This window comes from Volvox carteri (genome assembly GCF_000143455.1).
Source record: "Volvox carteri f. nagariensis unplaced genomic scaffold VOLCAscaffold_39, whole genome shotgun sequence".
NCBI lineage: Eukaryota > Viridiplantae > Chlorophyta > Chlorophyceae > Chlamydomonadales > Volvocaceae > Volvox > Volvox carteri.
The window spans coordinates 906,125-917,853 of NW_003307582.1; the positions used below are offsets into that span (position 1 = coordinate 906,125).

General features: G+C 60.0%; 4 protein-coding genes across 4 annotated transcripts in view; 3 read left to right on the top strand and 1 right to left on the bottom strand.

Moving 5' to 3' along the window:
* The window catches only part of VOLCADRAFT_94765 (uncharacterized protein), a gene marked incomplete at both ends in the record, with an annotated part of 15,360 nt that extends 12,089 nt beyond the window's left edge, over positions 1–3,271 (top strand). The window contains 5 exons of the mRNA XM_002953881.1: positions 61–77; positions 115–539; positions 1,399–1,560; positions 1,937–2,110; positions 2,729–3,271. Coding sequence (XP_002953927.1) covers positions 61–77; positions 115–539; positions 1,399–1,560; positions 1,937–2,110; positions 2,729–3,271 — 1,321 coding nt within the window. The remainder of the gene's footprint in view (positions 1–60; positions 78–114; positions 540–1,398; positions 1,561–1,936; positions 2,111–2,728) is intronic.
* Positions 3,272–4,053: 782 nt separating this feature from the next.
* VOLCADRAFT_121237 (uncharacterized protein) lies at positions 4,054–5,971 on the bottom strand. The gene is made up of 4 exons (XM_002953960.1): positions 5,691–5,971; positions 5,428–5,550; positions 5,173–5,277; positions 4,054–4,937 (listed from the first exon to the last, which is right to left on the bottom strand). The coding sequence occupies exons 1-4, from the start codon at positions 5,808–5,810 to the stop codon at positions 4,752–4,754; spliced, it is 534 nt and encodes a 177-aa protein (XP_002954006.1). The 5' UTR covers positions 5,811–5,971; the 3' UTR covers positions 4,054–4,751.
* Positions 5,972–6,232: 261 nt separating this feature from the next.
* On the top strand, positions 6,233–7,728 carry VOLCADRAFT_118543 (uncharacterized protein; the record flags this gene model as incomplete). The annotated part of the gene is made up of 4 exons (XM_002953882.1): positions 6,233–6,263; positions 6,497–6,772; positions 7,100–7,200; positions 7,486–7,728. Coding segments are annotated over 4 exons (651 nt in total), but the record flags the coding sequence as incomplete, so codon positions are not given.
* Positions 7,729–11,085: 3,357 nt separating this feature from the next.
* Positions 11,086–11,358, top strand: VOLCADRAFT_64141 (uncharacterized protein; the record flags this gene model as incomplete). Its single annotated transcript, XM_002953883.1, has 1 exon — positions 11,086–11,358. A coding segment is annotated over one exon (273 nt), but the record flags the coding sequence as incomplete, so codon positions are not given.
* Positions 11,359–11,729: the final 371 nt, after the last annotated feature.

Here is an 11,729-nt window from a genome sequence, read left to right on the forward strand (position 1 = left end):
CACCTCGGGCTATCTCGTACACCGCCCTGTGCCCCTTTGCGCCCCCTTGTGCCCGCACAGACCTGTCCGCGACACTTGTACGGCACCTTCAACCCACGGGACTGGGACCCGCAGGCTGGCCCGCCACCCGCATCCTCCTGTTGGCTCCGGAGGCGGCTGAACCGGCCAGCCCTGGCCCGGAGCAGCAGCGGAAGCGGCAGGAAAAAGAAGGCGAAGGCATTACCGAGCCTGCCTCGTCGTCGGCTAACACCTCCCCCACGAGCAACAGCACTGCGGTCGCTGCAGCGGCGGCGCTGCCGCCGCCGCCGCCACCAGTGGACCTGCAGGAGGCGGGGAAGGCTGTCCAGTCTGACAGGGGTGATGGCGGACTGCACGGCGGAGGAGCTGGACGCGGTGCTGCTACTGCCGGTCCCACTGATAGCGGCAGCGGCAGCGGCGTCAGAGGTGGCGGCGGTGTCTGTGGCCCCGTGCTGTGGCGCTACGTGCCTGCCAATCCCAACCCCTCCAACACCAACAGCGCCGTCTTCTTTCTTTGCCAGGTGGGGTGTGTGAAGGCAGACTCTTGAGGCACTGACCTGCAGCAGGGCGATTGTTGGGGGTGGGGGGGCGCTGGCGGACTGACTGCTCGCTTGCGGTCGCGACTTGATGCCTGTCTGGGATGCTTGCGATGTAAGCTTGTTCTATAAGGTTAAATTAGGATATAAGCAAGGTATTTATTTAGTACTTGAAGCAGCGCTCTTTCGCATTGCAATTCCTAGCATAATGGGGTGCTTCAGTTCTAAGGTGCCAGCCAGGTGTGATGCCTGCCTTGATCAAAAGTCTCCCCCTCCCCCCTCCCGCACCAAGGTGCCCCGCACAGTGCTTAGGAGGGTTAAGGTAACTGTCAACCACCTTGACCACCTCGACCTCCTTCCATGTGCCGTTTTCGCAAAGTCATCCGCATCCGGATCTGGGATGATCACATTCACATTCGGGAGCCGGCTCTGCTTTCCATCCCCTTCCTAACGGGGCCCCAGGTGTAGTGTCATGTGTGTATCACGGAATCCCGGGATCCGCCGATCGGTTCTTTTCCGAAAAGTCGTGATACAACACCGGGACCCCTCCTCCTCTATCCCCTTTTGCAGCACCTTTGCGCGCAACTCCAACACCCATCCTCGAACATGTCCTCTTTTCCATCCCTCTCTTCCGCCCTCCCTTCTCCCGCTCTCTCTCCCTTTCTACTCCATCTCTCCCACCCTCCCCTCCAACCCCCTGGCAGCAGCTTCACTCGTTCGTGGTTCGTCTTTCCCCTCCACCCCCCCTCATTGGTGATCCGCGCCCCCTCTTAGCAAGGTGTCCTAACACACAGACACACAAACACCCTCCCCCGGCCCTCCCCCCTTCCCCCCTCGTCCACAGGTGGGTGAGGATGACCCCCTGGACGTCCGCCCCGCCGTGTTGTTGGACCTGTTCACCAAGGTGGCTTCAAAACCCGCCTTCCACGAGCTACGGACCCGCCAGAGGTTGGGCTACGTGGTCAGCCTCACCAAGCACCGGCTTGGGGGCGGCATGGGGCTGGCGGTGAGGGTGCAGAGCCCGGACAAGCGGCCGGAGGAACTGCTCCGACGCGTGGCGGAGTGGCTGGCGAGTTTTGGTTCGGAGCTGCGAGGTAGATGGGGTTCCCGGGCTAGGGGGGTAGGGGGGTAGGGTTGTGTGACGGGGTTTGGGTGGTAGGGATTGAACGCAGGTTGTAGAGAGAGAGTGTGGTGTGTGTGTGTATGTGTGTGTCGTATGGGGGCTGGTTCTATTGTCAGGCTTTGCATTTAGGGCGAATATGGGGAAGGGGGGTTTGCGAGTTGGTCAATTAATACCCGCCAACCCACGTGGGCAAATGCCGGCAAGCGTGGTCACGCGCCTTCCTCTCCCCATCTCTCTCTTTCTTGCCCCCTGGAAAGAGCTGGTTCCGGAGCGTCTTGCCTCCTTCAAGGCCTCCCTGGAGGAGAAGTACCTGGAGCCGCCCCGGTCGCTGGCGGAGGCGGCTGGCAACTGCTGGCGGCCCATCCGCTACCGCAGCTACGACTTCTGCAAGGGGCAGCGCAAGGCGGAGGCGCTGAGGAGCCTGGGGCTGCAGGTGAGTCGATGTCACGCAGGCGTCAGGGTGTCTAGGGGCAGGTGCGTGTGGGGGAATGTTGTCGCAAACTTCTGATGTCGTCTGGGTCGCGTCGCTGCCCTCCTCCGGCCTGGTACGGCAGTACGACATCCTTCCCGCACCTGCAGGCACTGGGAAATGGGCCCTATGTGTGTTCATTCTTTTAGGGTTTCATTCTCTGTTCTCCCTCCCCCATGCCCTTTATTTGTGGTCCCCCTACCTCACCCCCTACCTCACCCCCTACCTTAAAACCCCTACCTCACCCCCTACCTTAAAACCCCTACCTCACCGCCTGCCGTCTCGTCTGGCCACCCGTCTCCCCCCCGCCCTTTACTTCTTTACGGCTTGGCATCACTGCTTTTCTTGCGCGCTTATTTTAGTCTTGGCGGCTAGGTAGGTAGTTTTCCGACATCTTCTTCACTACGTCATCCCGAGGTCGCCGCACTTCAAGAACGCCTTTTGGTCAGTTCTACGTCTGGTACACTCTTGCCCTGGCAGCACCTTTACTCGTTCGTGGTTCGTCTTCCCCCCCACCTTACCCGTCTGCCCCGTCTCCCTCCCTCCCCGCTTGAACCCCTCCCAACCTTTTCTGTCCCGCAGGACCTCGTTTGCTTTTTTGATCAACACGTCTGTCCTACATCGCCCTCTGCTCGGGTGTTGTGTTGCGAGATCGGGGGAGGGCAGCGACCGGCGGCCAGGGCACGGAGACCGGCACGTGGTACCGCGGCGGGAGAACGAGGGGACGACGGAGCTACAGCCCGACCGGCGGGGGCCGCCAGCCCGGCTGCAGGTGCGGGTCAGACAGCCGGCCGCGCCGAGGACGATGGCGCCGAGGATGCGGATGCGGCTGAAGGCGGAGGTGAGGGTGCAGCGGCGGCGGCGGGTTGCGGAGGTTGGCGCCGAGTGGGCATCGAGGACCTTGCGGATCTTCATCGCCGGATGCCGTACTTCTGCCATTCCGAGACTCTGGGAGTGACGCGGCCGTGCTTGGATCGCTTGATGGTGGCCAGGGAGGCCGTGGTCGGTGTTCGGGGTGATGCGGCTGCTGCCGCTACCGCCGCTGCCACCTGCTGTGCGAGCGGCGGCAGGGGCGGCCATGCTGACGAAGCGCGCGCTTTGGAACCCACTTCCACTTCCACTTAACCTTAACCTTAAACCGCCGGGAAAGCGAGTGCTTGGGAAGGTGGGTAGGTGGGAAGTCGTCCTCTCGGGCTTTTGCGCACGAGAACGAGAGCCCAGAGGGCCAGGCAGCACGAGCACGTCCTTGGCTGCGGTGTGATGTGCGCTGACACGGGGCGGGCTTCGCTTGTTGTTATGGTACCACTGCGGCCTGCACCACGCAACGGCTCTTATCGCGGTTGCTGCTGCTGCTGCGGCGGCGGCGGCGGGGGCTGTGTCTGCCGGTGCTTTATTTGCTCCCGTCGGTCTGCGCTTTTGTTTGTGTGTGCATCAGAGTCTGCCGTGTTGTGAATGAACAAGTACTATTCGTTTGTTGTGATCCGTCTAAGGCTTTAGTTAGGCTTAGCTGACAAGCTATCGGTAGTTAGACCACGGCGTTCAGACCACAGAAACGTACACATAGATGCTAAATACCTTGCAGCCGGGTGGGGGGTCGGCGCCGTGTACGCCATGTCTTAGAAACAGGCTGAACAGTCTCTGCAGCTCAGGCTGCGACTGAGGCAATGCAACAATCTTTCGTGCGAATGGCCGGTACCCAGGCAATATGCATGCCCTTACGAAAGCATGGATGGGCGGCAGGCGCCTGTTCAGGCAACAGTAGCCGTCGTAGCCGAGCTGTGCTTCCACTCCTCTGGGCAATCGTGTATTGCAGTAAAGTATTAATATATAAAAATTTTCTGCACAAAGTTGCCAGGGCACAGAAGTGCTGCTCGTTCGGTTATGTTGGCGTGATAACGCCTGGCGTTGAAAGCTTGCGGTGTTTTCAGATGCAAAGGCAGCCAGTGTCATGTGACACGTATCTCAAATGGTAGTAGGCGCTATGAAGCAACCACAACACCTCAAGTGTCCAGTGCCGCGGAAGTGTCCAGTGCCGCGGGGGAGGCCGCAACACCCACATGATCAAGATGCGGCCAAGTCCAGATCCGTACTTGGATGTACGACATAGTTCAGTGGATCCTCCACCTCGGCATTTGTCAACAGCTTGTTTAACTAACATTCATACTGATCGGCGCATGTACACAATTCCCCCCAAAAGGTCAACTTACTCCTCCCTTCCCCCCCCCTCACCACCACCAGCAGCGCAACCAGCTCTCCTCCGTTCACCCTCCGTTCACCAAACCACCCAACTGGTGCACACGGAACACTACATACGGAATACGCCTCACAACGAGGCGCACATCCGTCCCGCGCATTACGACGCCTAGATCCTTGCCGTAGTTTACGTAGGTATATGCAATTCTAGACCCCCCGCAGTACTACAAAGCCTCAGCACACATACGCACACACACTCGCACACACAAGAACCATAAAACCTGCATACAAGTTATGTTTTGACGCTGCTGCGTCAAAACGCAACTCGCCGAAATTGGACAGGATGGGAAGCACCAACAATCAAAGCACGCTGACGCGATGCGAGGTGGTTTACCGCTGAAGCCGCGGGAAATCAGCTCATCATCTCCTTCACCATCGCCTCAAACTGCGTATTGGAGATTGTCTTGCTGACTCGGGAAAAGAACCTCACAAACTCATCTTGCGTAATCAAGTTGTCGGCTCCGGGCTTGAAGTCTGCGAAAATGCTGACAAGTTCATCCGCGCCCAGAGTTTGGCCGCCATAGCGGTTGGCGTATTCCTGCGGACGGTATTGGAAAAGTCACCGAGCCAACAAGCGAGTCGGAGTGAGGGTATAGAGTCCGTGTGGGTTATGTGGCTGTATGTAGTTATGGGAAGAACAAATCGCAGGCCCGGCTGTTTTGCATGTTAAGGAGCATCGCCACGAGGACCGTCTGAGGTGCTGCACGCAGCCCCACGAGCCCCACGCAGCGCGAAACATGGACACGAAGATTTTACTTTGCACAACCCCCCACCTGCATAGCGCGGAATGAAATTCGCCCTGTGCCCTGCTTGTCAATAATGCGAAACAGGTCCAATAGCCGAATTTTCCGATGCAGCGGCATTCCCGTTGCTTTGTCCTGCGGGGCGGGGAAATGGTGGCGAGGCTAAAAATTATAGATTGAGAAGGCTACAGCTTCGAAGGTGAAGCTGGGCTGGGCTACAAGCGCCACAATCGCAGGTTGGGGCATCAACTGGGTGCGGCACCGCCCAGCGTCCCACGGGCCCACCTGAACGGCTTGATCCACGCCATACTGGACACTGTCTATAATAAACTGGACAGGGTCTGATGGCATTTCCTGCACGAGGCCGTGCAGGATTTCTCCGAACAGCGCATCAAGCTGATGCTTCGCCTGCAACACGAGGGTCATGCACCAACCATCGATAAACGCAGTCGCATCAAGATAATGCGAAGGCCCAGTAATTCCATTTGGGCACACATATAGTGCCCAGGAAAGAACGAAAGTCGACATGTGCTCCTCAACCTACTCACCAAGTACGCCTCGTCCTGCTTTTTTAGAAGCTCATCTGGCAAGATATCAAGCTTATCTACATGCCGTCCCTGCACGGCGCCTTGCCGACTACCCGGCCGCGGTGGTAAAAGAGAATCCATTAGTTCTTAATTGGCAGGTCAATAAGACGTAGTCAGGGTCAAACACATTAACTTTATAAGTATTAAAGCCCAAATGGAATGAACAATTGCCTCAAATGGTGCTCTTAGATAATCGTTACAGGGGAGTTTAAAGTAGCGCGTTACTTGTTGGATAGTTAACGTCGAAATAATGAAATTACGGAGGGCCGGAAACAAGTGGTTAGTATCCGGATCCGACTGCCGTACTATGTAAACTATGGCGAACCGAATTCCTTCAGCACACTCGACCTAACTTTATATGATAACATTTGAACTAGGGCGAAGCTCAACCTAAGGACACATGGTTTAATCAGACGGAGGTTTTGGAATACTTGACTTCGCTACAGATAAAAGAAGGTGGAAAGACGACATTTATCGATGGAAGCATAAGCTTAGTTGTCAATATGGAAATCCTCAATCCGTCAAAGGCTACAGGTGCACGCAAGCGTGGCGCGCCTCAACAGGTAAAGCAGTGACAGCCAGCTTCGTTGGGGCCAACCCAGCTGCTTCCAGGCCCCGCAACAACTTTTTCCATTCCATGCGCCTACCTTTCCAGGCCCAGCAACCCTCATCACACCACAGCTTCGAACCGCTGAAACTTGAAAGGGTGTATGGCAGCGGCTCATGCGCGGCGGCAGCCATCGCATGCCCGCACCCTGCTATTCCAGGCCTGCTGGCCTACAGCTGCGGTGCTGTGGTTGTGCTCTACGATAGCCAACACAAGCAGCAAACAGCCTTCTTTAGCCCAAAACCGCGTCGCAGCCTCGTGACTGGCAAGCCGTATGCCTGCTTGGCCTTCTCCCGTGACGGAGCCTACCTGGCCGCTGGCGAGCGCAGCCCGCAAAGTCCCGAAATCCTTGTGTGGGAGGTCAGTTCCAGCCGTTGCCTACAGACACTGAAGGGCCACAAGCACGGCATTGGGAGCATCGCCTTCAGCCAGGATGGTAAGGGAGGGGGGGAAACGCACCTTACGGCGCCTGCCCCGGACCTCTGGCTAAGTCCACGTGCCTTGACTAACTACCACGCCGTCGGGGGTTCTCTCCATGGCTTTTGCATCCCATTCCACAACTGTCGAAAAACGCATCCCCACGTGAGAGATGCACGAAGGAAAAGGCAGCATTTGCCAGCCTGCCATATTAACTACACCCCTGCCGGACTCCTCCTCCCTGACCGCGGCCATCTCTGGACACCCAGCTCCTTCCCCTTTCCATTAGGAATCTGCATTAGTGGATGGTGGTCCCCCTAATCCTTAAGGTAATGGTTCCTTGCAGGTCGTCTGCTGGTGTCGACGGGCGAGTCTTACGATGGCCAGTTGTGTGTGTGGGACTGGCAGGCCGGTGTGCTCCTGGCGCGACAGCACACGCAGGCGGAGGTGCAGCGGGCCTGTTTTGCGGAGGAGCTGGGTGCGGGGGCATCGGGACTCTCCATCACAACCGTCGGCAAGGCGGGACACTTCAAGGCAAGAAAGGGAGCGCGGTTGGGTGCCTGAACGCGCTTGAGTCTTATGAGGGCAGCGCCACGGGGCGCGTGTGAGGTGCTCAAACCATCCCATCAGGACCGCTGCTACTGCTGCTTCTAGGATTGCGGCCCTGGGAAACACCGCCCATAACAATTCCATGGGATCCCAATTTTCCCTTTCACCTGCTGCCGCCTGCAGGTGTGGTCGCTAACCCTGCCCTCAGGCCGCGGGCGCGACGGCCCATTGACGGCAGGCCAGGCGTCCCTGACACCCCGCCCCGCCAGCCTCAAGGAGTACCGCACCAGCAACTTCGTGAGTGTCGCGGCGGCGCCAGCCGACGGCTCATCCTCGCAAGCGCTTCTATACGCCCTAACGCAAAACGGCGTGCTGCTGACGCTGCGGTCATCGACGCGCACGATCGACAAGTCGCTCAGCCTGCAGGTGCGCTTAGAGACGTGGAGCCCCCGATGCATTCCTTTCCTTAACGGGGAGGGGTGGTGGTCGAAAGGACTTGGCAGGGCTAGGGACACGATGAAGCCAATCTTGAGTGCTGAGCTCCAAATCATCCCACCGCGGCCTTGTCCCAGGACTACCCATCTTGGCCCCCGCGGGTTTCCCTTCTTAACCCCATCCCGTGCCCGCCCGGCAGGTGCCCGCCGCATTCGCCATGGCCGTCTCCTCCAGCCTCATAGCCTGCGCCTGTGCTGCCGGCGTCGTCCGCCTCTTCGCCACAAGGACTCTATCCTTCAAGGGCAACCTACCGCGTCCCACCACCGGCCCCTCCACGAGCCGCGGCACGAGCGGCGGCGGCCACCCAGATGGCGCAGCGGGGGGCTATGGCAGCGGCGGGGGCGCCGTGGTTTCAAACCCCGGCGGGCCTCGCGCCGATCCGCTAACGTCGACTGGGTCGCTGTTTCCGGATGCGGTGAGCTGCGCCTTTGACAGCGCTGGTGAGCGGCTGACGGTGGTCTATGCGGATCGGAGCTTGATGGTTTGGGATGTGCGGAACCCCGGCAAGGTGAGCGGGTATTGGGGTTGTATGAGGGGGTGTGTGTCGCCAGGGGCCGCAGGGGGAATTGCTGAACCGGATGGGGTTAGGCCGGAGAGGCTGTTGGATATCAAGGACCCGAGCTAATGAGGTTAAGTGCCTCCATGCTCGAGCGTTCTTCTCGGCTGTTCTTAGGCGGAGGTTAACTAGCTAACTAACTAACAGACTAACTAAAGAAGGCTGTCCGGTGAATTGGGCACAAGAGTGCAAAGTACACGTGGGTTGGTGGGGTGGGGTGTGAGTGGAGGAGGAGGGGGAGGAGAGCTGTTGGCCGTTTTGTTTCGTGGGGAAGGCGATGTTGCAGAGAGGACCCTATGACGGTGCGTGTGTGTGGGAGGGGGGCGGGAGTTGTTGCCAGGTTGGGTGCCGGCTCGCAGCAGCACAGCGCCATTGATGCATCCGTTGGAGCGTCATGTGTGTGTGGGGGGGAAGAGCAGAGCGGCGCGTGATGGAATGGTAGACGCGGAAGTGGATATCCCCCTGACACAAACACCAGGATGTGCGACTGTGCCACGTCCGGAGATTCCGCCAGCTCCCGCCGATCGCCGCCTTCTCACAGGACTTGAGCATCCATAGGCTGGGACTGAGACCCCCCCTTTCCCCCTTTAATCGTTTGTGGTTCGTCTTTCCCCCTTTTCCCCCCGGGTTTCCCCCCTTCCCGGGCTGCCCTTTCTATCCTAAACCCTAGGCCACCCGCATGCGGAGCGTGCTGAGCCATGCCGGGGTCGTCTGGAGCGCGGCCCTCATCCCGCCCTGGCAGGCTTCTCTGCTTGGTTCGCCGGACTGCGCCGCCGCCGCGTTCACCCCCCCGACCGCAGCTGCACCGAACGACCACAGTGGAGCACAGGGCGGAGGCGGCGGCGAGGCCTTTGCCCCTTCGTCGGTGCTCTGTACGTGTGGCGCCGACGGCACGGTGCGGCTATGGAACGTGTGTCTGAATAACTCCGCATCTACCGTGGGGCCGTTTGGGGTCCCTGCCGACATGGCGGCGGCGGCCAAGGTGACCCGCACCTTGCGAGGTGAGGGGCCAGGGGGGGACATTGCGACATTGCGGCGCGGGGAGAAGGAAGGCCCCCTAATTGACGGATGGGGGTATATCGGGGAAAAGGTCCGAGAAGAGGTTGGGCGACGGAAGGAGGGGTACTGATGGCAGGAGTCCCTAGCTTGGCCTTGGTTAGGCGGGTTTTAAAGGTTGAGGTGTGCTGTAAGCGGTTGGGGGTTGTATGTATGTATGTATGTATGTATGTATGTATGTATGTATTGGGGGCTCAGCGACAGTCTAGGGGCACATGTGGCATGACTGTTCACGTGGCCCAGATTTGATGGAGCAGCGGAACCGGCGTCGTAAAGGGAGGAGGGAGGCCTTTGGCACTTGAGGTTGGCCACCGGCACTAATGCCGCCTCGTCGCCTGGATTGGCCGCTCCTGCTCCGGCTTGCATGCTGCCACGTCCCGCCGCGTGTTTTCCTTTGTGGACGCAGCCATTATCCACGCGGTTCCGCCAGCCGCCCTTGACGCCGCCGGCCCCAGCAGCGCCGCCCAAGCAGCTGCCAACCGGCGATACGCGCCGGATGCACCCCTGCCTGTGCCCGGCACCGCCTCTGCCGGCAGCGGAGCCGCCGGCGCCGCCACCGTCAAGCCCGTGGTGCTCCGTTGTTTGCGCGTGAGCCCCTGCGGCCGCCACTTGGCGGCGGGCGACGCGCGCGGTAACCTGCGAGTGTTCAACTTGGCGACGTTGCAGCTGCTGATGTTGAAGGAGGCTCATGATGCGGAGATTCTATCTCTGGACTATTCGCCCATCTCTCTGGAGGGCACAAGCTACCTGGCGTCCAGCTCGCGGGACACTCTCGTCCACGTGTACGACATGTCGCGGGGGTATGAACTGGTTGGCACTTGCGACGCGCACAGCGGCGCGGTCACGGCCGTACGCTTTAGCGCGTACGGCGGCCGGCTGGCCCTGCTGAGCTGCTCCGCGGACAAGAGCGTTGTGTTCAGGTGGGGACAGGACCCTGGATACTAGGATACCGCCATGGGGGCGGTGTACGGCATAGTGCGGCGCGCTCATTCCGTACCTCCAGTCTGTAAAACTTCAACCTGCATGGCGGGTGGAACTCTTTGTGGAGGTTTCCCCCACAGCCCATATGCCACAAGACACATTCCCGCACAGCCCATACCACACAACGCCAAACCCCAAACTCCAGCCGCAACACTACTACTCCCCACATCGCAGGCTGGTGCAGTTGGGATCATGCGGGCTGTCCTTCGAGATCTACCACACGGAGCGCATGTCCCGCGGCGTACTGTACGACATGGCGGTTGACCCCGCCGGCGGCCGGGCCGTGGCGGTAGCGCAGGACAGCCAACTGCGGCTGTTCGACGTGGCCACAGGGCGCGTGATCAGCAGCTTCAGCGGCGACGCCTCTTGCGGTGAGGGCTGCGGTGTGCGGTTTAAAACCTGGCGCGGCTCTTCTCCTTCCTGGCCTTTTGCTGTTACACAATTTGGTGTGCTATACTGTGTGCTGTGATGTGCTGTGCCCTGCCGCGATCTGTTCGACATGACGTGTTGTGAGGCATGTGCTAGGGGAGGAACATTAAAGGGGAAGACGAAGGGTCATTTGTTTAACAATAATTTCAACATGTTTGCGTGTTGTGCTGCAAGCCTTGGCCGGCCGGGCGGATCTGGACGGCCGGTAGATCCGCATCAGCGTTCACACACTCGGCATGCGGGCAACAAGCGCCTCACCGGCATCCATGGCCACAGGCGAGGCGGTGGCAGTGTGCATGGACGCCAGCGGGCATCTGGCGATCTGCAGCTGCGCTGACGGCAGCGTGGCGGTGTACGACGTGGACGCTGGCGTACTGCTAGCCCGTGGGTCGGGTCACAGCGACGTCTGCACGGGGGCCGTGTTGTTGGAGGACCATCGCGGCCTGGTGACGGTGGGCGGGGACGGCTGCGCGCTGCTGTGGCGGCTGACGCCGCGCTTGGCGCAGCGCATGCAGGAAGCGGCGGGGGAGGCACGCAGGCAGCTGGAGCAGCAGGCAGCGGCGCAAGCCGCGATGCTGCAGCAGCAGTACCGGGACCAGCAGCAGCGGCAGCAGCAACAGCAGCAGCAGCAGCAAGGGGCGGAGCGCTTGCACGGGCTTTCGGACGTTACGCCTGCAGTGCGCCGGCGCAAAGGTAAAAGGAGGGGTGCTGGATGGGGCGGGAGAGCTGTGGGGGAGCGACAGGCAAAAGCACCGTTCAGCCAGTGGCCGGGTGACTTTGTTCCCAACACAAGCTCCCCCAATTTTATCTTCGCTTCCCCTGCACGCCTTTTATATCCGTACCGTGTCCACACTGTAGCCTGGAACCTAGGCGGTGCCGTGGATGGCGCCGTCGGGCAGGGCTGCACGGA